Source organism: Micropterus dolomieu, linkage group LG20 (genome assembly GCF_021292245.1).
Source record: "Micropterus dolomieu isolate WLL.071019.BEF.003 ecotype Adirondacks linkage group LG20, ASM2129224v1, whole genome shotgun sequence".
Classification (NCBI taxonomy): domain Eukaryota; kingdom Metazoa; phylum Chordata; class Actinopteri; order Centrarchiformes; family Centrarchidae; genus Micropterus; species Micropterus dolomieu.
The window spans coordinates 35,546,347-35,569,141 of NC_060169.1; the positions used below are offsets into that span (position 1 = coordinate 35,546,347).

A 22,795-nucleotide genomic window follows, 5' to 3' on the forward strand; every position below is an offset into this window, starting at 1 on the left:
TGTGCGTAGCATGTATCGAAGTTGAGCTGTATAGCAAAAACAACCCGGAAGCATACAAGGAATGTTGAAGTAAAAAAAATGTCATAAAAGTCATGCGGGTACTATAATAAAAATATACTCAAAAACTACTTTGTATTCAACGTGTGGTTTTGTATAGGCTTGACAGATTCAACACGAAAAAGATGACAGTGCGATGTGGTCGGAGTCAAACGGTCGACCCCGCCCCGAATTGCACACTGCAGTGAGGGGTGCTTGGAGGATTATGGGGGGTGCTCAGAGGGAGGGAGGAGTTGGGTGTTGCCTCGGTCTGTGAGCTGTCCTTAGGATTTCCATTCGAGCTTCAGACCGTTACAAGCCGCCTGGCCTGCCGCCGTCCTGTGAACTCTGCGCCGAATATATTTGTCAAACGGAACACCATGGGAGTCGAAGGTTGCACAAAATGTATCAAGTACATGCTCTTCTTCTTCAACTTCATCTTCTGGGTAAGAAGCCTTGTGTTTTTTTTCACACATTGTGGTGTCCACTTCGCTGCGCAGCGCCTCCTCCTCTCTGTCCTCAGCGGTTTTGGTTTGTTTGGGCTTCCAGCCCGTCATGAATGAGCTGTGGCTGGACGAACAAAACATACACGTTTACCTCACGTCTCCCAGATACATCGTATTTACCGTTATTAACTTACCTCCTCAATATCTGTTCACCCGCAGAGGAGATAATGGCGAAATTATGGTCATTGAAGCTGGTGTGGTTAATGTAACTTACGTAACTACAGTACACAATCGCGACGTGGTAAATTTTGTCATTTATAAACAGAAAAAAACACAACATGCCAGAGACCACTCGATAGTTTAGATTCTTGTGACATGAACACGCGGTTCGTCAGTTTTGAATCTAGTTCTAGGTCACTGACAGAAGCTCAAATACGAAATAAGCTAACGTTAATGATAATTCTGCACAAATGTGTGTAGGTCTGCTGCGAAGCCCTAGCTGTTGGACGGTAGGGAGACTGGCTTGCTTGGGCTTGGATAATGTCTTTGTTTGGATTACATCCTCCACCCAACTTCTGTGTGTGTGTGTGTGTGTGTGTGTGTGGACGGGGGTTTATGGTGGTTTCCATTTGGTGAGTCAAAGGCCCTGAGCTGGGTGATTGATCATGGAAACATTTGTGGATGTTTAGTTCTTACTCCACTTGTGGAGGAGCTGCTGCATAGTTTGCTCCTTCGCTGTTCTCCATTTACTTAGGCCAAATATCAGCACCGCGGTGTGTGGAGAATAGCAAGCAAACAGATCTTCTGTCAGGAGACTGATTCGAAACAGAAAAGAAAACAATCGTGAACAGGGGATTCCTACAGAAAACTGCCTAGTGTTAAAATAGCTCAGGGGGCGGAAGGTTCTTCTAGAGGTTTCTGCCTGCTAAAAGGGAGTTTTTGCCCTTGCCACTGTGGCCAAGTGCTTGCTCATGGTGGAAAATGTAAGGTTTCTAAATTAAAAAGAGTAGGCCTACAGTCTAGACCTGGTCTACAGTGGGGAGAAATATTTGATACACTGCTGATTTTGCAGGTTTTCCTACTTACAAAGCATGTATAGGTCTGTACTTTTTTTATCATAGGTACACTTCAACTGTGAGAGATGGAATCTAAAACAAAAATCCAGAAAAATCGCATTGTAGGATTTTTAAATAATTAATTTGCATTTTATTGCATGACATAAAAATTTGATCACCTACCAACCAGTAAGAACTCTGGCTCTCACAGACCTGTTAGTTCTTCTTTAAGAAGCCCTCCTGTTCTCCACTCATTACTTGTATTAACTGCACCTGTTTGAACTCGTTACCTGTATAAAAGACACCTGTCCACACACTCAATCAAACAGATTCCAACCTCTCCACAATGGCCAAGACCAGAGAGCTGCGTATATAAATAAAATTCAGTAGAATCTACCAGGAATGTGTGCATGTGCATTTATTTGATTAGCCAACAAAGTGCCTTGCTGGACAATCGAGGCGGGAATCACCAGAGGCCCCACAATAAGATATTATCACGATACATATGTCACGATACGATATTATTGTGATTTAAAAAATATTGCGATATATAACAATTTATCTGCATTCAGTTCTTTGTTGATACACGCGTTCAGCTAAGAAAGGCAGTTACGAACAGACCCCACCGAAACCTTTTGAACTTTGTGTGTTGTAAGTGTAGTAAATTGTGTGTTCACATAGGACTCAAAGCCTGTAGGAAAAAGCTTTGTGATAATTTGATGGTCTTCTTGTTACTCATCTGTGCTGAGACAGTGATTGGATTTAGAAAATATGGGAAATACTAGAGATGTCCTGAGCCAATCATAACGATTGGTAGTGAACCAGAGCTGCCGTATATCGCCTGGGTACTGTATTCCCTGCCATCCCGATCCTGCCGTGATCACTGGGAGGCTGCTGAGCTTGGTTCCATTTCCCATATTTTGGAAACCTCTGCTGTAAAGGGATAAAATGGAAGACCTACCCCAGACTAGTGTATTAATAGATAGATATAGTAAATAAATAGTCACTGATGAGAAGTTTAATTTTGTGTAGTGAAAAACAGGCATAGCTACTGGGGGGGAAAAAATGAACAGCCAACACTTCTTTTAGTTCAACCAAACACTGAGCAAGACATTTGTAGGTGACCAAAATGTTACAGTAAATTTCATGAACTGAAAACACACTGTGAAAGGTTGAAAGTTAAATGTACACAGTGCAGTGGATACAATTTGCCGTTGAGATCAGATTTACAGGTTACCACAGGAGCGACTTGTCCATGCCCTAAAGCATACTCTGCTTTATCGTCTGTTTTGCCCTAAATGGGAGCATAATTTACAAAATGAAAATAATGCTGTATTTAAGAAGACTTGATACCAGCTATTGACACCATAAACTTATTGGAAAAGTGTATACTGAGGTAATAAATCAGGTGAGAGATAGGGTCATTTTCTCATAAGCGTGCATACAGTTGAACTTCCTTTTTGCTACTGTCGTCCCCTGCTGGCCGTTAGAAAGAATGCAGGTTTAAGGCACTTCCGCATTGGCTTCACTCTTCAGGCCCGAAGGTTCCCTTTTGGTAATACTCCTTAAAAGTGACTTTAATGTGATTGTTAGTGCATTACAGTGTTCTGCGGGCTCCTCCTTCCTTCTTAACACATATTCCACTTTAGTCCTTTTAGTTTTATTGGCTGCTCTAAAGAGCTCTGTGAAAGGATCTGTCAGAGCAGACAAGTTCAGTCCATCTGAAGAGGCGCTTTCGACTGCAGTGTGCGGTCACCGAGCAGCCGTCTGTGGAGCCTGGCTTTTTAAAAAGGAGACCTCCTGTGTCCATAAATCACACTGGACACAGAGAGGGTTAAAAGGCTACAGGGGTGGCCCCTGTGTGGTGGTATAGGAGTCTTATGGGAACAGCAGACAACACCCCACCCCCATACCTCCTCCTCCACCATGCCTAGCATTCTACAATCCCCTGTACTCTGGGCAACAGGCAGAAATAGACGGCTGGCAGGGAGACTTGCGCAGCGCTGATTTCATACTATATGATATTTGAAACAATTTCACTTTCACTCTCATCAAGTTGCACTTTCGTCTTGACTCATTCAGTGGAAGGACTCAGTATTATACTGAGTTATTGAGTTATACTAACAACGCATTCAAACTTGCTTAAATGTCTTCTCTTATGGGACAGCAGGCTGTACGAAACATGATGGTGATAGGTCACGTGTTTAGACAGTTTTCTTGGTGTGGAATGTGTAAAACAAATGCAGTGGCTGAATGAGCAACAGATGGTTAGATAATGTCTTTGATAATATTTTTGGCCTTATATGTCAGTCAGTGAAAATGGTAGCAGTAGTTTATGTGCGGTATTATTCTATTTTAGCCCTAATTTAAGTCTATAAACTACCTATGCGAGACAATTTCTAGTATTTTTGTAATCATAGCATGTCCTCTTTTCAGTTTAGGTTTTCTGACAACTGACATGATTAAAAAGTCTGTCAAAGTCTCTTATTCTACTAAAATACATGCACTCCTAGGCATGAATATTCATGATACTCTTTCCACCCTACTTGCTTTATTATGAAAAGGTCACCTTATCATTTGGTCTGTTCTTGTTCATTTATTTAATGGGCCCTTTCAATGTAATCCACCTCTGATTGCTGTCTTGGTGATGATGATATCCTGAACTGAATTCAGTGAAACCTTGTGTTGAATGTAGGGTTGGGCGATGTCTACAATGAAACATGGGGATGGATGATATCATCGGGTGCACGGGCGCGCACAGGGGGGGGCAGCAGTTGACTTCACTCGGTAAAAAAAGTTGGCAGGGTTGGTATTTTTTATGGACCTGGTAGAGCAGCATTGAACACACAGGGTGCAGATGTTGGTTTCAATTGTTTGATAGGCTGCCGTCATTAATAAGCCGACATGCGGCTCACCTGCTGCCGTGATAACGGATCGCGGGTGGAAATATACGGCAAAAAGACGAGTTCTCAGTCTTTTAGGCAACTTTATAAAACATACTGCTGATGGACAAAATGGACCAGACCGGGGGGGGGGGGGGGGGGGGGGGGGGGGGGGTGTGTAAGTGTTTCGAGGCAGGTGCAAAGCATACTTAAAAACAATAAGAAGAATGTTCGTGGTCATTAAACCCTGCTTTCACAGGGCGGTATAATATGAAAATGTGAGATTTTTTTTTTGCGGCGAGGGATGCCGGCTTGATGTCGTGATGTCTGTCAGCCATGGACGATGGCATCGTCTATCGGCCCAACCCTAGTTGAATGTAATGTGCACGAAGGAAAATACAGTTTTGTGTTTTAACTCCTAATTTTTTGTTATGCACCAAGTCACCAAAGCAAATTCCTTGTATGTGTAAACCTACTTAAAAGAAATCTGATTCTGATATTATATAAATGCAAGTCAAACGCCACTCAAGCAAGAGTAAACTGGGCATTTGTTAAGCTAGTGGCATTTTATGGCATGATGGTTTATGTTGGATTGTGTCAATAAACTACAGTAGGGCATTAATTGCTGGTTGAACTGTGGGCTTTGTATTGAGCGCTTACTGTATAACACACTGTGCTAAACAGTTTTTCTTGTGATCTGCAGGTAGGCTGAAATGATGATATTATAACATATTATTTAATGCCATGACTTTGACTTTCTCATATTATTAAAATTTGATACTTCTTCTCCACCATTGCTCATAATAATAATTCATGCATCACCTAATTTCATCATAACACAGGCCTGACCCACAAGAAAGAACAGTGTATGTTTAATCTATCTAATAGTGTTGGTCATACTATACACTGATTTACTGCTTGTCCGTTTTGAATATTACAGAAGGTAAAGAGCTTAAAAATCGCATATTAAATCGCAATCGCAGTATTAGTAAAAAAAAAAATCGCAATTAGATTATTTTCCAAAATCGTTCAGCCCGAGTAGGTGAGCTGACTGACTGGGAGTAAGAGATGCTTTGCTAAGGTAATGATGCATAACACAACATTGGTCATCTTTCATGTTATTATGAGATAGGGCTGGGTGAAAACATGTTATGACGATAAAAACATTTGACATCATTCGATATCAATAATTATCACAATATATATCAAACCATTATTTCTTTCAAGTTTAAAGGCTGATTTTTGCTCCTGAGTGAAAATTGAAGAAACCTTATGGTTAATAATTTGGTAAAACTTTTCTTTATGGTCAGAATGTGAGAAACACTTGATGCCAAACAGTGGATCACTTCACAAATCTGAGGTAGAACAATCAAAACCATTATGATCAAATCTTTTTCAACAAATTTGATTAGTAAATCTTTTTTCAGTCACACTTTCCTCAACAAAATAAATATCTGAAATATTGTGATTCAAATGAATTAAACCAAATATTTATTGACAATATATTGAACATATATTGATATTGAGGAAAATTATATTGCGATAATTATGATTATTGATTTATTGCCCAGCCCTATATGAGTCTTATGAGATGTGTAAAAATATTTTTAGTTTTTTGTAGGACTGGGCTATATGGCCAAAAATGTTGTCATTATTATTTAAAAAGTTCATATTATTCGATCTTGATAATTATCTTGATAAATGTCAAATTGTTATTTCTTTTGAGTTTAAGGTTGATTTTAGCTCCGCCATGAAAGTTCAAGAAACCAGATGATTAATTGTGGTTTTAAACTATTCTTTATGGTCAGAACAAAGACTTAATATATCTGAGGTAGAACATTCAAAAAAAAATTTAATAAAATCTTTTTACAGCCCTTTTTCCTCATCAAAATAAATATTTTAATACAAAAATTTGATTCAACTGAATTCAATCAAACATTACTGAACATTTGTTATATTGTTATTGAGGAAATTATTATTTTATTGCCCAGCCCTAGTTCATTATGAAACTGTGGTGGGACAAATGTTTTTATATATAATTTGGTAACTTGGTAATAATGAGAGACTGTGTATCAGTTGGTCTGGCTGCTTAGTCTTTTGTTTTGTTTGTTTTTTTCTTCCAAGTTGACGTTGGGTAGACTTTGAGGCCATCAAACTTCATCTACTTTATAAAAAATCATAGAGGTGTAAATTGTCCTGCCCTAACTAACAGGAAAGTGAGGGAGATGTTAATCACAGATGTTTATTTAGGCAAGATAAGTGAAAAGGGATCAGTTGTTAATGGTATTAGTTTAACCGTTAAACTACTTGTCCTGATATGACTAAATTAACATTTGCTATGATACTTAATCAAAGGGCTGCAACTAACCATCATTATGACTTCATCTTCAGGTTATCAGACTTTCTTGATTAATCAGTCTTTTGATCTCTAATGTCAAAAATATAAATGTAAAATGTCTGACAATTCTTTAGCGCCCAGTTTAAATGTTTAAATTGCTTGTTCTGTGTGACCAATGCTTTTAAATGCAATAGTATTCAGTTTACTAACATAGAGGATCACAAATAATCACGTTTGAGAAGCTGCAACCAGTGTGCTTTTGGAATATTTTCCTAATCAACAACTTAACAACAACATAGTTCTGGGTCAAAGGCTGTCTTGTAGATTTATGGTTAATAAGTTTATTACTCTGGGTAACCTTCATGCCTTTCAGGAACTTTGATTCAGTGGAAATTCATGTGGTAAGGTTATTTTAAAGTTAGAAAGTCATTCTGTAGTGGTGTGTGTGTGTGTGTGTGTGTGTGTGTGTGTGTGTGTGTGTGTGTGTGTGTTGAATTTCTACGCTCTTGCCAGTTATGGTGTTGATCTGGTTGCTGGGCAGCAGCTGGTCTTAGCTCTGGAATGGACCTCATTAAGGGAGAAGGAGGAGGGGAGGGGGAGGGAGGGAGGAGGAGGAGGGGGGGGGGGGGGGGGGGGGGGGGGGGGGGGGGGGGGGGGGGGGGGGGGGGGGGGGGGGGGGAGGGGGGGGGGAGGGGGAGGAGGGAGAAGGGGTGGCTGAGCCTATTTTGGTTGCAATCTATTCACAGAAACGAGTGTTCGTTTAATTTATTCTCTTTGGCCACATTGAATTTAACTCCTGTTATGTTTAGGATTTCTTTGTCCTGGGCCATACAAACGGGCTCAGGAAGGCTTATGTGAATGTAAACCGCCCTAAAGAACAATACATTTACGTAACGAAGTTACACATTGCAGTAGGCCTATGTGCAGGGTTTCCCCCAGGAGATAGGGCAGCGGAGGAAGTAGGAAAACAAGGCTAAAGCCAGAGACATACAGAATCCTGCAAGGACGCATCTGGATGCAGCATACCAATGAACACTTCGGCTAGTGGGTGACGAAACTGAGAGTTGGGCAGTGCTTAGCTGTAGCTGGATCAACATGGCGGCTGGGTCAGAAACATTCTCATATTAGAGGTAAAGACTACACTTAAATATGTTTCTGAAAACATTTGAGGTGAGAAATTGGCAATCCAGTAACAAGATCAACAGTTTGCTGTGAGTTTTGTGAGCCTGGTGTGTTGCATTGGATGGATTCATTTGCGTAAAGTGGACAGCGAGTCGTATTTATGCAAATTCAGATCAGTGGACTGACGGTCATGCACCTCGTTGCTGAATCTCCTCCTCACTGTAGAAAATGAAAAGGATCTGTCGACTTGACATCCGTCAGCGGATCCGGTGTGTCTACAGCTTAGGTCAAAACCTAGCGTATGGCTGGACTGAATATGGTCAGTGTGCTATATTGTGGACAAGTAAGTCAGTGGTCGTGTCTATAATGGATATAAATGTTGGTCTGGAATTTTCTGTAGTGGTCCTGGTAATATTTGTTCTTAAAATGTACTGTAGAAGAAACAATGTAGTGCAATGTACTGAATAAAATGAAATGCACTGAAGGAACTATTTGTGTGTTGCAGCTTGCAGGAGGTGTAATCCTGGGCGTGGCCCTCTGGTTGAGGCACGATACCAAGACCAGCAACCTGCTAGAGCTCAAATTTGAAGGAGCCCAGGCCCCCAGCACCTTCTACATCAGTATGTATCTCATCTCTACTATCTCTACAGTCTGTCTCTGTGTCCGTCTTCATGCTGTCTTTGTATTATGGTAAATCTCTTGCAGTTCAGTAGCGGAGAGCCTTGTGCCATTAAAAAAAACAAAACAAAAAAGCATCTGTTGCCACACTCTAGTTCACAAGTGAATCACACTCAGAAAATGTTTCTGGCAACTACGTCAATTTGCATTATGTCCACACAACAACACTGCTCTTTGTCCACCAACCAGGATTTATATTTAACTGTTACTAAGTGGAGTTAATCAAATGGGAATGCTCTCCTTTGTTCCTTTCTTATTCTTTTAATTATTCTTTCAGTTTATGGACTCATTTTGCTCATGCTGTAGAAAGACAGCTTTATGGGTTAAAAGGAAAGCCCTAAAGTCTGCAATATCGTATCTGCATGGTAACAGGAAACCATCAGAAAATGAAAAATTGTTGTCATTCTTTTTTTACTGATAAGAGGCAACATTTGGCACGAATTGCAGTGCTTATCCAGATTAGATAGTTCAGACCACAGGATCTGACTTTAGCCTTAATTTCAAAATGCAAGTTAATATTTCCTTTCTTCCTTGTTATTTGGTCAATATAACAGACCATGAATTTATGCCAAAGCTAAATAAACAGTTCAATAACGAGTTCACGCAGGTTTACAGTTCACTGTATTCCTCGCTGGAGAGACCCCACCGATAACAGCTACCTTAAAGAACACAGTGACACTAGAAGGAAATGTGTCATTAGAACAGGGCAGCCGTATTTTGAAACCAGTACTGACCTATCACTTAATGTTATCTCGCACGTCAACCTAAACCCGAACCTGAAGAGTTTGATTGGTCAAACATTTTTGTAAATTATGTTTTGTACAATGGTACCACACGTCCTCAAGTAATGGGCTACATGATAGAAAGAAAGCAGAAACCAGTGCTACCTGTTTCAGTATAATTTCAGTATATTTTAACATTGTATTTTTCAGACATAACAAATTTACTGCACAGCCTTGGCATTAGGTACCTTTTTGATTCATTTGATTAGTGGAATTAATGCCTACATCATAAGTTATTACAGGGTTACAGTGTTATTTTCAATCAGGAAGTGCCACTTCCTGATTGCCACAGCTAATGAAGACAGCTATCACTGTCTTCATTAGCTGTCTTGAGTCACGACAGTCCAGTAAACTGTGGTGTGAATATTTACACTGCATGCGCACCTGTCACGGTTTACGGGAATTTCATGGATCTAGATGACTAGCTGGCTCTAGCTGTCTCATAGTGAATCGGTGAACGGTTGCACTAATGTGAAGAACAGATTAAAAATGTGTTTTTTTTTCACAGTGATATAGTCTTGTGTTTGTGGCAAGGTATCATCTCTGGATATCCGGCTACTGTAAAGAAAAACAATAGAGCAGATGAATTGTATGCAGGCCTTTCTGCTCTGTCCAGCAAAGACAGGTTTTTAAACTGGATATCTGTGCTGTACTGTGCATTTGGTGGTGAGGGCCCACAGTTGTACGGGATAACCTGGATGTTTTTAAATAACTGTAACGATAACAGCCTCCTAAGCGGTGAGCAGCTATAAACTATTAAGTTTTAATGATGTTTTGGTCTGGCGTTTTACAGGGCTAAAAAGCTATCAAAATCGCCAAACGTCCCCAAGCTTGAAATACATTTTGAAAAACGGAGCCAAACAGGCTTAACACCAAGTGACCGGACCAGGAAATAAAGATACCAAAAGTTAGGTAGAAGAAGAGGAAACAACATAGAAGCAGTTTATAAAAATTGGTTGATCGCAAGACAGCATGCATAATAAACACACATTAGGCTCAGATTCACGGTGTTGGAAAGTGGGCAGCCTTAATGGACCATGCACTGAGGTTTTTCCTCCCTCATTTATGTTATACAAACTGAACTGATAAGAAGGGTTTCAACTAACAATTAATGTGATTAGCAAATGATCAAATATTCTTTAATCAATCTAGTCATTGCTTAGTCAATAAAATGTCAGAAAACACAGGAAATTGCCTGTCAGGTCATGTCTTCAAATCGCTTTTTTTGTGCAATGGTTTCAAACCAAAAGAAAATCTTTGGTGATATAAAAAAAGAGAAAACCTGCAAATCCTGATATTTGCGAAATAGCAACATTCGACAACTTTGCTTTATAATTGACTTGATTAATCAGATTGTTGCAGATGTTCTGTTGATCAACACAACATCAGTAGAGTTGAAACTATATATATTAACCAGCGTCCAGTTGTAGCATCGTTTCATGCACTCAGATGTATACAGTACAGGCTGTACAGAGCTGATCCTGCACAGCGTCACAATGAAGTGGGGCGGCCCCGCCTCACCCAGATCTGTGGCAACTTGTGACCAGGACTAACAGGAGACGCACAACTCATCTTATGACAGAATGTGAAAAGCTTTCCATCTCTGCAAACCAGCATCAAAGCCCCCCCCCCCCCGAAAGGAAAGAGAGAGATTTAAAGGGAAGATGTTAGGAAAATACAGAATTGGTATAATTACACAATCAATGTGAGAAAGAGAGGCTCCTATCTACATCTAAAATATAGCTACAAAAAAAATGGAGGGCGTGTTTAGTTCATTGTTGTTGCCGTCCTGTGAGGCAGCATAGCTGTGGTAGTTCAATGAAAAAAGCCTCAGCAGTCATGGACTTTCTCAATTATTGCACCCTACCCATTACATAAAGCCTCCTTCTCATCTCAGAAAAAGCCTAGTCGGTGTAGGAAAAAAATCCTCACCAGCCCTCCATCCTCCTCCTCCTCCTCCTCCTCCTCCTCCTCCTCCTCCTCCTCCTCCTCCTCCTCAGCAGCCCCACCCCTCTTCCAAACTCCTCTGTGAAAGTTTTCCTCTCCTTCACTCCAGTCGGTTTCTTTCCACTGTTGCTCCCCCTTGCTTCCTCATCTGGTTGTGGTTAGTGTTCGAGTCACACTGTCTGACTTACCCTTATTTTTCCCCTAGTCACTCCCTCCCTCCCTCTATCTCTGTCTGCCCTTTTTCCCTCCGCCTCTCCTCTTGTCTTCATCCCCTGCTGCCAGGAACTTTTCAATATGGAGTCCTACATCTGCTTCTCTCCTTTCTCTCACCCCTAACCGCTTAAAGACGCAATTACCCAATGGCTTTTTTTTTTTCAGAATTAAACATACTGTGAGCTCGTCAGTTAAAAGACAAATCAGTTTGTTCCCTAAACCATCCCAACTTAGAAACAACAGAGAATGTACTACAGCTAAATAATCACTTCAAAGTTTTATTGTAAAACTTAATGTGATTAAAATTGAGTTTGAAAAAAATGGAAAGTTGAGCAAACTTGATGTCTCAGTTCCTCTTAAGTCATACTGTTTTCTAGTTCACATTTCTCAGTAGCTGGGGAGTTGAAAGTTCACTTCCTTTTAGGTTACATAATCATTCAAGCTTTTGAGACATAGTTAGAAGCTGTCACATGAATGGTGATCAGGGCTTAAATTTTGAAACTGTTAGAATTGCTTCCTGTGTGTGTGAACATATATCAAGCCTTAATCAGTTCACTTGTTAAGTCTTAGTTTTTGTTATGTTTTTGTTGTTGTAGTTTTTTAAGTGACAGCCCTACAGTCGACAAACAACTTCTTGGTCCAACGTTTTCCTGCCAGACTTGCCTTACTTGTGCTAGTGTGCTGTCCTATCAATAGGACGGTCATTTAAATAAAGTAATTGAATTTCCTAATTTAAATAAGTCACAAGACTGGAGCTTGTGATTGTAACTTCTAAATAACTACAAAGTTGGTTTTAATTAAATTGAAGATCTTTGAATGTAATTTAATTTGATTAGGGGCTGTACAGTAGTGCTGCAGTCTGTAGTGGTGCACTGTATGTAGTGCTTTAGGATTCAAGCTAATGGGTGTGATTCTTCATGTATCAGGTGAGACCAAATGCTTCCACAGTTAACCTGCCTTAATATTTAACCAACATTTATGTAGCCATGGAACTGCAAATGTCTTGGCAGAGGGTGGCTAATCTAAGCAGAACAAAATAAAAACGGTTCATCCTCTTTCATAGAATTATCTTTGACATAGCAAATGACTGAGGAATGAGTGTTTTGACTACTTGACTCACTAAGAGGCAAACCACTTAGTCATTCACTTACTAAGAAGGTTGCTGCCTCTGAGGAAACTAATGTAATTTCCAGAATTGGAAAGTTGACGTAAAACCAGCATGACACACTGCAGTGTGTTTTGGGGAAATCCCATAGCTGTACAAGACCTACAGGGATTTTTATACGTATCCAGTGGTTTACAGAACCACCTCACAAAAAAAGAATCGGAGTCAGAGGAGTATCCCCTCTCAGAGTTCCTGGATAGCTGGGATGTGTTTGGAATTGAATAGACTTGTCCAGGAAGGGATTCAGCTGTTACTTCTACCCACATGTTCATCATATGCTGTTCTTCATGCTTACTGGACTATAGCTTCTTAACATTAAACCAGAGGTTTCCATGAGTTTAAGCAAATTAATTATTAATTAGCTACATTAATTGTTTTTTTTTGCCACTTTAAGGCAGCAGAAAACACAACATCTGAAGTATTGTCACCTTGTAAAGTCTATATGGCACAAGTGTTACCAAACAGTTGCCTTTTCAAGTAGATATAGCAACATTAGCATTCATTTTGTGTCATTTTATTTTTTTCCCACTCTACCACTTTTACTTTTATGTCGGTCTGTGCACTGTAGTTTGGTCTCTAGAAACTAGCTTTAGCCACTAGATGACATGCTAGTTGCTAACCATGCTGTCAGCCATTTTTTTATTTAAAAAAAGGAATTCTGTGTAGCGTATACAGTTTAGTCTGCGGGTTGAGAAGTGTCTGTGTCTTCCATGAAATTGCATCTTCAAGGTCTTTTCCAGTGTATTCATCTGAAGTCAGACTTTCTGATGTCATTACATGGCTGGACAGCAGTTTTAATAATAAGCTACCAAAATATAACAGGAAGCAGCAGGAAGGAAGGCTTTCATTGTAAAATAAACAATAGTCTGGTGACTTCACCAAGGCAGCTACATAAAATGTTTTTAAGGCATGTTGTTATGTTAGCTTGATCATTTTAGGGAAATAGCACCTGCAGTGGGCAGATGAACATGGTAGATTATTTGTACTAACAATTAAATCAATCAGTCTACATTGAACAAACACAATAGGCAGAATTTCAAGAGCATAGGTGACGTAGTTACTTTGTTTGTTCTCATTATAAAAGACAAAGTATTTTTGACATTTTATAATCATATAGAATAAAATAATAGTAGATTTTCGATTAGATTTAAAAAGATTGTATTTCAGTTATATATTTTATAAGGCTGGGAACATTTATGTGTTACTATCGCGTTAACGCATTAATTAATTAATGCTGACAATTATTTTATTGCACATTAATGCAGATTTATTAAAATTATTATTATTATTTTGAAAGTCTACTGCTCACTGGCTCTGAATACACATCCAGTCAAACCATGGGTCACAGGAGGGGCGGGATGTTGATCAGCCTGCAAATCACCCACCCAAACAACAGCAGTGGAGGGAGGCTTCAGCAGACTACGCTGTGGGAGAAGTAAGACAGCGCTTGGCGAGTAAACAGCAGGCGCTCTGTCGAGAAAAGCCATGGCAACAGCTTCTGTGCGCTACACAGCTGTAGCCTATTTATCTTAAATTAAAATTATAGACTAAACAACTTTACCTGATAGGCCTTCATCCAGTTCTGCAGAGATGCTCTGCAAATTCCCTCCTGTTAAAGTCCAATTTAGTAAACGGTAAGAGATTCTGGAAAGTCACAAACAGCGAGGATCAGTTTCTCTTCCAATGATTTGTGCTGCGCGTCGCATACAAAAAGTTCAAGACAAGTTACCATCAGGACTCTGATGGTAACTTGTTTTAACAAGCTAGATAAAAGGTAATGCCCTGGCAGTGACAAATAGCTTTGGTTTAATATTTGATTTGATCACATTAATGTTTAAGTTGAGATTTACAAGACATATTTTATTGCTACTGTGTAAAGGGAATACTGCTGGTAAAAAGCACCTTATTTGTTTAGTGTTTGCAAACCACATGTTATTGCACTTTTGTGTATATATTCATTATTCAGTTTTACGTCTAACAATGTGATTAATCGTTGCCCAGCACTGATATTTTATTGTTAATATTAATTCCCTCTGATAAATGACCGCTTGTAAGTATGTGACTGGGCGTTCCATTCTTCATTTCAAGTCATGACCAGACTGTAAAGTTTTAGTTATTACATTGCATATACTCATTTCAGCAACATCATCAAGCCAAAAATTCTGATGCTTTGGGACCAAATACCTGAAAAAGTATTGACATTCCTGTCAGCCTCAGCTGTACTCTCTGTTTATCTGCTATTTCACAAATGTTAGCATGCTAACACGCTAAACTGACATGGTAGATGTGGTAAATGTCAAACCCTACCTATTTTCTGACCTCCACACACCTGGCCAGTCGCTGCACAAACTCCTTGCGATTGTTGTATTTGCCCATCTGACAAGCACTTTGGTTGAAGTGAAAAAATGTTAATTCGACTTGCAACTATTTTTTTTTTATACATTTAAAGAATAATTAAAATAAATTTAAAGCTGACATAATGGCACACCATGTAGTTATTTGTAGGCTTGGAATTTGAGATGATCGTGGCATATCTCATGGCAATGCTACGTTGAGAGTCACGTAATCCACCAGCTCCTCTTCAGGTGGGAGATACATATGGCCTGTTGCATGGAAGCAGACAGATAGCATAATGGAAGATCTATGTGAAGATTAAATCAAGACAGACAGGAAAAGACATTTAAGTAAATGAAATTATTGAGAGCATAATTTTGAATGAGCAAATGCATTAAATAGAAAGGACAAATGGGTGGTAGCAGGCGAGGGAGAGCTTGAGATTGCCAAACAGCATCAGAGGAGGGAGGGAGGGGCCGTGTCAGACTGGAGAGCCACAGTGTAAGAGATGGAGGGAGCAGTTGGTCAGTCTCCAAGATATCGATTTATAAATTAGCCTTTGTGTGTGTGTGTGTGTGAGTGGTTCTGCGGCTAGAAAAGGTGGGGGATGGGGTTTACGAGGTACGGAACCAGTTAGTGGTCCAGAATCAAATTATGTCTGAGCTGACATGTCTGAGTAATGATCCTGGGACTCTACACAGAGAGCTGCACTCCCAGCCTGATATGCCAATAAGTCTTTTATTTGGACAAAAGTGAGGTGGCCATTTTGTTATTTACGCAGCTCCAAAGTGCTCGGTGTTAACTAAATAAAAAGACATAATGAAATAAAAAACGCATGTAAAAAGTATGTCCAATATGTAAATTTTCATCTTTTTTGGAAAGCAGCTAATTATAAAGAAATGTAATTTCATAATTTTTACTTCAATGTTTATGCTTTAGCTGGTTAGCTTTATAGAGGCAGGAAGCTTGTGATGTGGCGATAACATTGTGACAAATAGTGACATGAAATAAAAATATCATTCGGAAAAAGGACATAAAAATATGGTCGAACGGTTAAAATCACACATTATTAGTTCATTTCTATACTTATTATTATTATTATTATTATTATTATTACATATTGATTGTTTCTTTATGATTAAACACTATATATTGTTCAAGGATGACCAATTCCGGTAACAGTTGGCTGCTTAATATCACCATATTAATTCAAGGATCCCTCAAAATTCACATTCTCCTTTTCATTATGTCCAAGTTTGCTTATTTTGTCGGTGAAAGCAACACTAATCATCAGCTAATGCTAACACATCACATTTCTCAGCTTTGTATCTGCACATGAACGCACCATAAATTGGCAGCTGATGATAATGCCAGTATTATATCATTACGCTCTGTGGTAATACTGTGGTGACCACTCAAACAAGTCTCTGCAATGATTTGTTTACTGCAATGAATGAAATGAGTGGAAACTCAACTGCTGGATGGTTTATCACATTTAACAATCAACAACACAGGAAAGTCTTGAGTAGTCATATGTTTATAGGTCTAAACTTGCCAAATCAAGCAGACTGGTCTTTGAAGGAAAAACAAATTCAGAAAGAATAAATATTTGAATGAAATTCTTTATAGCTTAGCTTTATTTTTGAGCAGCTGTAGTATAGCCATGTCCCTTCTCTCCAGTCCCATCTTTCCACCCGTCTTTTAGTCTACCTGGCTCTCCCTGTGTCAGACCTTTGACCTGAAGAATTAATAGTCTGTTTTTTCACTTCTTTTTCTCAGCTGTTCTGCTAACAAGGCCGGTGCACAGCTGGCGTTTTACAACCACACACCTCCTGAGATTAATAGAACTAAGAGCAAGATGTAAACCAGAGAAATCCCCACGTCTTTCTTTCCATGCTGCACTCGCTCCATCCCCCATAAAGTTAAATGTTAACCAGCATGCATCTGGCAGCATAACACAGGAAACACATTGAGGTTTCTATAGATACTGTGGGATGACGGTCGTTTGAGGAGAGAGGGAAAAAAAACAGAAAATGTCTAGGTTGGAAAAAATTGTGTTGAATTATGGAGCAGGCACTTTGTAGAAGAAAACACGGAACAACTTCCTGTGGACATTACTAGAACATGACTCACTTTATTCTGCTGGCATAAAAGCAAGATTGTGCCTTCTGCTGGCCATCCAATGTTATCGCATGCAGGTATTAAAGTTAGTTGGAGGATACGGCAAAGCTTCAAAACCACGGTGGTTTTAAAGCTGTATAGTGGTTCCCATTCTTGTAATAGTTGTAAAAGGTGTATAATGTACATATAACTTATTCTTATTTTTTATTTCTATTATATCTAGTATTTTTCTATTCTGCTTAATTAATGTGTATTTTCTTATCTGTTGTGTTGTATCTGGAGTTGCTGTAACAAGTGAATTTTCCCTTTTCTTTACAATGACCTGTATCCCAGTACAACTCCTGCCTGCCCTCTTTTTTCCCTCCCTGTTATAATCAGGTGTTGCCATGGATATTAATCAGTCAATCTATACTGTCCATCTGTGTGTCTTTCCAGGTGTCCACATCCTGATTGCTGTTGGTGCAGTGATGATGGTGGTCGGTTTCCTTGGATGCTATGGCGCCATCCAGGAGTCCCAGTGCCTGTTGGGAACTGTGAGTCACAGTCACATTTAAAGGTTCCCCGTGGAGTTTTAGACCTCTAGTAGCTCTATGAAGCTGCTTTTTCGATGATTGGGTGCTCGTTTTGTTTATCGCACATGCACGTGAATGTGCACGCGAGTTACACGATATGCTGTCCTACCAATGGTTACACACCATTCCACTGATCAGCAGTGATATGCTGCACTGTGCCAGCAAAGGCAGGGAAGAAGAACAGTGCAAGCTAGTAAACATGGATGTAAACAATGCTGGATTTAAATACTTAACTTTGGTTAGAGCTCAGTGCCACAGTGTGTTTTGGTGAGTAACACTGATTGTAAACATAACCTTTGTTGGTTTAAAAGAAAGCTCCACATGGCCCCTTTTAACTTAATTAAATCTTAAGTTGTCTCATTAAGAGTTGAAGTAAAGCCTCAGCTAGCTAAATCCTTAAATGGACCAGTAATCTTATGCTTCTGTTCTGTCCTGCAGTTCTTCGCCTGCCTGGTCATCCTGTTCGCCTGCGAAGTTGCAGCTGGAATCTGGGGCTTCATGCACAAAGACACTGTAAGACTGCAAACATACACTAGAGGCTGAAATAGGCATGCAAAATTGAGCCTGAATGTACAGTAAATACCTCTACAGGGCATTTGCAGGTTATTTAAAGGGAAGTTTTAAATAGAATGAAACAAATGCCTCAAAAAGTCCCACATTTGTTAAAGATGTTTTCAGATATTCTGGCTTATTATGCTTGAGTTTAGGTTCCCTCATTGGGAGCCCAATGTGGGTTATTTTGTTTTGTGGAAAGGGCTTTTGATTTTGTTTTAAATTAGATCTATTGTTAATAAACCTCAGGGACTATATGCTGTTTGATTTATATATTTGGGTTGGGGGGGGTCACTACCCACATACAGTACACACATACAGTCTTTTGAGCCATATTAATAGCTATACATAGGGGTGAACTCACTTTTGAGAGATACTGTATACAGTTCACTTTATAAGTTATTCTATTAGCAAACATATATTACAGAATAGGCACACAATCCCTCCTCTGATCCTCAAACATGGAACGGTCAGAATGTATAGATAGTTTTTTTTTAAAACACTGCTTGAGTTGGCTGGCTGACTGGGGCCTTTCTATGTAGAGTCAACATGTTCTTCCTTTCAGTGTGGGTTTTCTCCGAGTACTCTGGCCTCCTACCATAGTCCAAAGAGATGCAGGTCAGGTTCATTTACGACTCTAAATTGCCAGTAGGTGTGACTGTCGGCGTCAGTGGTTATTTATCTCTGTGTTAGCCCAGTGATTGATTGATCGTTGATTGCCTGGAAACCTGTCCGTACCCCGCCTCTCGCCCAGTGTCAGCTGGGATCGCCTCCAGCCTCTCCGCGTCCGCCTTAGAACAAGAAGTATAGGTGATTGATGGATGGATAAAACAAAGCCTTATTCTTATGTCAGACAAAAAGGCAACTTCCAGATGCCTGGATAGGAAATACACAGAAATGAGTTTAAAAACAGATTATGGGTTAAAATCTTTTATATCATACAAAATAAAGATTGTTTTATTATTTGATCGTCTCCAACTCTGTATCTTGACAGGGGTTATAAATGTTTTTAAATGACTGTCTGGGTTTTGAAAGTGCTGGTTATTTTTTTTGAAAAAACAGATGCTAAGCTCTGTGATCTAAACAGCAATAAATGGAAGGTACTAACTATCAACATGACAAGTGTTCAATTTGTCCAAATCATCAGTTGGACTTTCTGAAATCTTTAGTTGACGCCCAATTTGGTACATTGCTCATTTTCCATCAGCGTGTTGTAATGCAAACCAAGCCCTGTCTCAGGCCATTTTCAGACGGGCAATTGCACTGCGTGAACAAAAACCCAACTCCCTTTATTTCAGTGGGATCACTGCGGTGTCTCCATGCTTGTGTGAGGGTTAGATGAGGCAACCTGGCTCTGCTTTTTCCCCGAGGCGATGTTACTGTGTTGTGTTTTTGTAGCTGACAGTCCTTCAGACTTTTGGATCTGTGACTCATACCAGCTTTCCTGAAACAACATGCCCACATCAACAAAACCTATTTAGTTTTTTAACACAGAGTTGTTTCATCCGCCTGCCCTGTTACTTTTTCTTTAATGTCATTTGATTTCCAAGCAAATACAAAAACACTTTACTATTCAGTTCAATTAAAATTAGCTTTATTGGCATGAATTTATAACAACAATATTGCCAAAGCATCATACGAACTACATAAGAACAATCAACCCCATACATTTCATTAAACAAGTAATTAAAGTGTGTGTGTGTGTGTGTGTGTGTGTGTGTGTGTGTTTAGAAAAATAAATGAATAAAACAGTAAGCGTGTGTGTGTGTGTGTGTGTGTGTGTGTGTGTGTGTGTTAGAAAAATTTTAATATATTAAAAAATAAAATAAATAAATGAAACTGTGTGTATATATTAGACAAAAAATAATTAATATATAACAATTTAAAAAAATAAATCTGTATCAAATGTGAAATTTAAAAGCAAAACTATTACTAAAAATATCAAACAATCAAAATAATAATAATTAGAAAATTTGTACAATTATTTATCAGTCTGAGGTTCCACTGGTTGTCCTCACTTCATGGCATGAGGAGAAATTATTCAATTATTTCACATTTGGGCATTTCTCCCTGTAAATAGGGGACTTTCTGTGTGTCTGATATGAATTCGGGGTATATTTGGGAAATTTTAGCTAAAGTTTTCTGTTAGTTAAAGTTTTTTTGTCTTAGTGTTTTATATTTAGGGCATGAGGTTAGAAAGTACAGCTCTGTCTCTACCTGTCCTCTGTCACACTGAGAGCAGAGTCTCTCCTCTTGTGGTAGCCAGCTCTGTCTGTGGCCCTTTTTGAACCCTTTACTAACACTTAAAATGTACTTAGACAACACAGGTAACAACAGGAAGTTTTAAGTTTTCTGCCCATAGAAACCTCTTTGTTCTTGTTTTAGGTGTCGCAGGAGATGATCAACTTCTATGACTCTGTGTACGACAGGGCCATCTCATCAACCATCACTGACCAGGACAAGAAGAGTGTTGCTCCTGTGCTCAAGGTCTTCCATGAGACGGTATGAATATAGTATAAAATATGCAATTTATAAACATTAAAATAAGTATTTTTTTTTTCATCACACTGTTTTAGTAATACAATTCATTGTATAGTATGAAATTATGGAAATTAAAATAATTGAGGGGGTGTATGTTTCATTATTGTAATGGATGATGTGGAGATAGGAAACCCCTCATGTGAAGAGGGGTTTGTCTGGCCTTTACCATTAAATTGAGCTATTGATCAAATGTTGTATTGTTACACAGAAAAATAAATTTGTCTAATAATAATAAACAGTAATTCCAGATCAAACCTTTTAGCGGTCAACAGAAGGAAGCAGCTCAGTTGTCTACAATTAAAGCCGTAGGCAGCAATGAGCAGCTTTCAGGCTTCACAAAGATGAGCAAAGTTACTTCAGCTAGTTTCATTCAGTTTAAAGAAGGGTACTGTGTATAGAGGACAAGTTAGTCACTGTGTTGTTTTTGTGTTTCAGCTGAGCTGCTGTGGTAAAGGCCTGGGGACTGGTTTTCTGACACAGCTTACAGACAAATTCGGCATGACCGACCTCTGCCCCAGCAGTGGAACTACAGTTGTAAGTGTGATCATCCATCTCAGCAGTTTTCTCACTGTTTTCATGCATCAGCAGCCAGGCCAGGCTGTGAGGGTTGTGCTCAACATAGTCATTTTGAGTATGTCAAAGATAAAGCCCACCATGTTACATTATCATTATTCACTACCACATCATTAGAGTGTAATGTTTCTCAACCTGCAAAATAAACAGTAAAGCAACATAAAAATGGCAACATTTACAGCTTCCATGTTTGAAGTCTGTGTCAATCGACCCCTGAGCTTCAGTTTTTAATTGAATCCTGCTTTGTACTGGCCCTCAATAAAGCAGTCCAAAGTAAAGTGGTTCGCTCACACATATGAGAGTTTTCCAGCTGTTGTGGGGACATTTTCATCAAAAAGAAAGTTAATCCACTGGGTCTTCACTTCCTCGGGTGGTGGGAGTAGATGAAGATGTTATTGCAGCCACAGTAAAGCACATTAGTTTTATCACAGTAATGACGGTATTCCAAAATTCATGTTGAGGCGGAACATGACACCAGTAGAACAAATAACATTATTGATGGCTCTGTAACATTTAGGTTGAGCAGTAAGTTATGTCAGTGGTTTAATCCATTTATGAAGGAATAGTTCACAGGGGAAACACTCAGTTATGTTCTTGCTGAGAGTTAAATGAGCAGATACCACCCTCATATCCAAGTACAGAGCTGGGTGATTAGCCTACCTTAGCATAAAGTTTTAAAGCACGGAGAAACACCTAGCCTGGCTCAGTCCAATGTAAAAATAAAATATGCTTGCCAGCACCTTTCGTGTCATTAATTAATCCATGTACAAACAGAAAAGGAAAATGTGGGGTTTTATGGGAAGTTAAATGCTGGACAAGAGTGCCAAGTCTCTGCTCCCTGCTGTTATTGGTAAGAACTAGCTACTGCATGTAAGTCCCTGTAAAACCACAACCTGACATTTTTACATTGTGTATGGATGAAACAAAAATGATATAACGTGTTAATTAGTGCTGTATTTTTTAACTTTGGACAGAGCCAAGCTGCTTTATTTTGCTTACAGTATTTATTTATGCTAACTAAGATAATCCCATTCTGGCTCAAGCTCCATCCTCAAGGCTCAGAATCATACCATAATTGGATCCAATTTATGGAAAATCTATGGTAGAGAAATATTGCAGGTTGGACTATTGAGACAGGGTGATTTGTATGAGAGAGAGGGACAACCTACTGCTCTGTTATCCCTCAGCCTGTCATGTTAGGTTCTGCTACCCAAACGGAGAAGCAGGGGGAGACGCATAGAAACAGCTGTTTGCGCCCCTCTCTCTCTCATGTTGACTGTCCCTTTACTTCACTGACGTTTCCCTTGCCTGTACCTTTGACAATAGATTGCCATTTCGACTTTAAGTGTTGTTGTTTTGGTAATCTGGCAATCATCTGTGCCAAATTTACCTTAAGATCCTCTTGATTTATTAAACGGCTAAAATAAGCTAGTTCACT

At 39.3% G+C, this 22,795-nt stretch overlaps 1 protein-coding gene across 1 annotated transcript in view; it reads left to right on the plus strand.

The window, feature by feature from the left end:
* The first annotated feature begins 310 nt into the window (after positions 1-310).
* The window catches only part of cd81a (CD81 molecule a), a 28,485-nt gene continuing 6,000 nt past the window's right edge, over positions 311-22,795 (plus strand). The window contains exons 1-6 of the mRNA XM_046032861.1: positions 311-482; positions 8,385-8,499; positions 17,555-17,652; positions 18,130-18,204; positions 20,629-20,745; positions 21,220-21,318. Coding sequence (XP_045888817.1) covers positions 417-482; positions 8,385-8,499; positions 17,555-17,652; positions 18,130-18,204; positions 20,629-20,745; positions 21,220-21,318 — 570 coding nt within the window. The 5' untranslated portion in view covers positions 311-416. The remainder of the gene's footprint in view (positions 483-8,384; positions 8,500-17,554; positions 17,653-18,129; positions 18,205-20,628; positions 20,746-21,219; positions 21,319-22,795) is intronic.